This window comes from Nanorana parkeri, unplaced genomic scaffold (genome assembly GCF_000935625.1).
Source record: "Nanorana parkeri isolate BGI_ZX_2015 unplaced genomic scaffold, ASM93562v1 scaffold195, whole genome shotgun sequence".
NCBI lineage: Eukaryota > Metazoa > Chordata > Amphibia > Anura > Dicroglossidae > Nanorana > Nanorana parkeri.
Window position 1 is genome coordinate 1,302,342 of NW_017306463.1, and position 4,468 is coordinate 1,306,809.

The 4,468-nt window shown below is 41.7% G+C and overlaps 1 protein-coding gene across 1 annotated transcript; it reads right to left on the bottom strand.

Annotated features, from left to right (window-relative positions):
- Positions 1 to 543: 543 nt before the first annotated feature.
- Positions 544 to 1,677, bottom strand: LOC108786148 (carbohydrate sulfotransferase 5-like). Its single transcript, XM_018555384.1, has one exon. The coding sequence runs from the start codon at positions 1,675 to 1,677 to the stop codon at positions 544 to 546; it is 1,134 nt and encodes a 377-aa protein (XP_018410886.1).
- Between the last annotated feature and the right edge of the window lie 2,791 nt (positions 1,678 to 4,468).

Here is a 4,468-nt window from a genome sequence, read left to right on the forward strand (position 1 = left end):
CTGGGGATGGTTTAAAAAACTTCCACCCAGCCATAAGCTGGGTGAATGCCAATTGCACAGCATTCCTGCCAATCAATGGTGCTGAGGAGTAAAGGAAATTCTTATGCTCTTCAGCTCCATCTATTGGTGGGTATATCATGTGAGCGGCATTCGCCCAGCGTATGGCTTGGAGTGAGTTTTATAAATCATCCCCTTTAAGATAAGACTATATATTTCATTTTCATTTTTCTGATGGAAATGCAAAGAAATCGTAGCCTCTGAGTCAACACAAAAGCAGCAGCCTTTGTTCCCTGATTAACATGAGGTTATATACAGTACATCCTGAGCAGGTCACATGTCAAAGGTTGACCATACACAAGTAAATGTCTACAAAAGTGATCAATATTCACATGGATCCTAATTTTATTTTGACATGACATCCAAATATATTGCCAAATATTTATAGACAAAGTCAGGCCCATAAGGCTGTAGAAAGAAAACGGTTCTACATACCGTGCATCAAACAAAACATTGTCCCCCTGAAAATCAAGAAATCAGTCTGAACTAATGCTCTGTCCTTGGCAATATGAAATCCTCCGATAGATCTCTTTGCTGTGTCTCAGACTTCATAAACTGATAACGAAATGTATTCATTGCATCCTTGCACACACCCTGTATTTGCCTGACTATCTGAAATGGTAGCACAGACCTCCAAGCTTGGGAGACATTTAATGCATCCCGCGGGGTGATCTCAAAGGCTTCATTTCTTTTAGGTGGTCCTTGGCCATGTGTAATGTTGTGGATCCAGTCACCTAACTTGTCAGTCATTCCTAAGTTTGCAAACTTATACATCTCTTGTACTTCTCTTAGAGGATCTCGTACCAAGTCCTCATATCTAACCATCATATATCTCCCTTTCAGAAATTCAGGGGGGTCATCGATAGCCATTTTGTACATGTTAGCATGACTTTGACAGATTTTACGTAATACAAGGAACCTGGCATCACTGTTTTTTGTTCCTTTCGTGTTAAGGACAATTCCATTGTCAACAGCTAGTGATGTAAGGGTTTGCCTGCGGGACTTGGCAACAGCTCGAGGGTCACGAACCAAATGGAGAATCTTCAGGTTCAAGGAAGGGTCCTTCAGAAGAGGATAGAGGACTCTGAGGTTAAAAAAACGAACCTCCTTTACAACAATGTGACTATACCTGCTGCATGCTTCTTCTGCTTTACCAATTGAAACATTTCGGCAGAGTTGTCTACATGCTGTTACATTGACCATTTCATCATGAGAAAAATAATCGCATGCTGGGGGTGCACACAAGGCTCTGCTGCTGTACCACAGAAAAAGGTCAGAAACTTTCATATTACTGTTCGCATAGGCATCAAACACAGACATGTCACATTTGAAGACTGATCGGACTAAGTCTCTCACGGCCATGTGAAGAACATCTCCACTGGAGTAAGACATAGTCTTCCATACGTGCCAAGCTGGCTCCATCAAGTAGAAAACATTGGGGTGCTGGCTAAAGAGCTGACCGACCAGAGATGAACCTGACCTCCAGGTGGAAAGAATCAGCAGATGGACTTTCTCCTTTTCTCGTGTTTTCTTTACTTTTTGCAGATGTAGTAACAATAATAGTATATGAACACAAATCAGCACAGCCAGCACACAGCTTATAATCCTTACTCTGACCATGATGTCTGACGTACAGTCCACTGTTAAATTAAAGGAAAGGGAATCAGCATCTAGTTTTTGACCATAGAACATTAATCTTTGTCTCTATTCGCATAGAACACTTCCCGTTAACGGAGATCTGCAGGGTGAATGGCTCTACGAATTGTTTATAAATGAACCCCTAACTCTAGCCAGTCATGGAATATTCTTTGCTTATCATGTTATTCCTAAGGCCTCATTTAAACTGTTGCCCGTTTAGATGCGGCTGCTGTCGCTCGGTCAAGTTAATGACCGGGTAACAGCGGCCGCATCTGTACGTAGCAGTGTGCATGTAATTGTATGTGATACGTTTACATGTGGTTTGGAATAAATGGACTGCACTTACAGATGCGGCCACTGTCACCCAGTCATTGAGCGGGTGACAGTGACTGCATCTAAATGGGCGATTTAGTATTCTTGTCGCAGGAATCCCAAAACGCACACTGTGGATGTAGCCTTGGGGTCTTAAAGGTACAGCAACAAGTTCCAGAAAATCCCCAATGGAAAATGAAGGCCTCTTGTATGTGTAGCAAACACTACAAATGCATGATCAATTCACTGTAATCTCAATGTTTCCTCCCTGAGAAACTCAGACAGAAGAGGTTGATAGAGAGATGGGTGCCAATATTACAGAGAGACCATTGATAACAGTAGTAGCCTCCATGTTTCTTTAAGCAGCAGATTTCTTTAACAGCAATACAATACATTGTTCTTGGAAATTCTCAGTGGAAATCCATTTAAGAACGTGCAGTTTCAAAGAGTAACAATTGCAGCTTGTTTAGTGTCAATGCCTAGTGTAAGCTGTGAATAAAAGTGTGAATGTGGTATAGGCTTGTGTTTAGTGAATCCCTGCTGTAACACTTCTAATTCAGCACTGTGCCTGTTCCAATGAATAAATAAAAGCCACTCACCTAGGTGAACTCCACTGGCTGCAGATTTCATTGAAGTGTACAGCCCCAGCTTGCCAGCTACAATTACAATGACACTTCTTCGCTCCTCCTGTCTAATAATTGCCAGTTGTGACCCAGCAGCATGCTGGTATCTTTAAATAAATGCATATAGAAAGTGCTGAGACTAGGGAGATAAATAAAAACAGCATCTCCTTTCCTCAACCACGCATGTGATTGAGTAATGGCTGAATGCACTAAAAACAACACGCCAAGCTCCTCGCGGCTACATTAGATTGGTAACAATTATTTCACAAACAAACTCAAAAGTTGCCAAAAATAGCTAGACTTTGTATATTTTGTTAAAAGCATAGTCCACCTTTCGTACCATATTTTGTGTTACAACCATATTTAGGGTGTAACAATAAACATGGTCACATGACCCAGCCCCACCACCCTTAAACCCCACCACTACCCCTTACCTGAATCATGGGGTTTACTCCCCGGAGTGTCCTGTGTATATTTGAATTTGGCTTGACTTCATCATCAATTCACAGATCCATTCACAGGGTGAATTCAAAGTCCTGCCTGTCACCACCATAGTCCATTGATTTCTTGCTCCATCCCCATAATGGAGTTTGCAGGAGCCTGTGCATTGCACCCATGAGTCCCTGATCGCTTTTGCAATAGGGCTGCAACAACTAATCGACATAATCGATTATTGAAAAAATTGTCAACTTTTTCAATCATCGATTAATCAGCTGTTCAGATTGGCTGTTCATGGCTCCACACACGCTGTGCGCCACACCTCCTCCCCACCTCACGCTCGCCGCTGCCAGACCCGCCCGCATCCACACTCCACACGCCGCACCTCCTCCCCGCCTCACACTCAATGTATGGGCTTTGTTGTACTCCTATATATCTGGTGGTATTCTGCATTTCGCTGTATAATGTACTATTGCTGGGATTTGTTGTGCTCCTCTATATCTGGTGGTATTCTGCATTTCGCTGTATAATGTACTATTGCTGGGATTTGTTGTGCTCCTCTATATCTGGTGGTATTCTGCATTTCGCTGTATAATGTACTATTGCTGGGATTTGTTGTGCTCCTCTATATCTGGTGGTATTCTAAATTGTGCTGTATAATGTACTATTGCTGGGTTTTGGAGTCCTCTGTAGCCGGTACTATTCTGCATTCATTGCTGTATAATTTTACACTTTTTATTTCACTATATTGCACACCACACATTTTTTTTTTCTTTTTTATTTACACTGCTCCAAGCTTGCTCCTGTGATGTACTGCAATCTCAATACAAACTAGTAGTCCATCACTGGAGCAATGTTTTCAAATGTATTTTATTTTTGTATCCGATTAATCGAACTTAGTAATCGGCTAACTAATCGATTTTGAAAGTAATCGTTAACTGCAGCTCTAATTTGCAATGCTCTGCAGACTCCAATGCAAAAAAAAAATCATAAATGCCCATTTATTTCTCATGAGGACGATTTAGACATCCAAAATATATTTTTTTAAATACTATGCAACTGAGAAAGCCTGAGGTTCCTTATATATATATCTTCTTGGAAAATGCCTTTAAGCTGTACATGATATTTCAGAACAGTGCAATTTTCATGGACAGTGTCAGTATTCTGGCAACACATATTCATGTGTACTTGATTATTGAACTTAGCTTGGATTAAATACAGAAGCAGCACTCCAACCTGATAAAAGGAGAACTATGGGGTTAGGGATTTTCCCCATAGTTCTCCTAAGGATCACGGGAGAACACAAACTAGCGTCCTCTCGTGACCCAAAGTTCAGTATACCGCGAGCTACAGCTCGCGGTATACTGAGACGCCGCAGCCGGGACGGATCCCGACATTGC

Coding starts and splice junctions, on each gene's coding strand:
- LOC108786148 (XM_018555384.1), bottom strand. CDS start 1,677: ATGGTCAGAGTAAGGATTATAAGCTGTGTGCTGGCTGTGCTGATTTGT.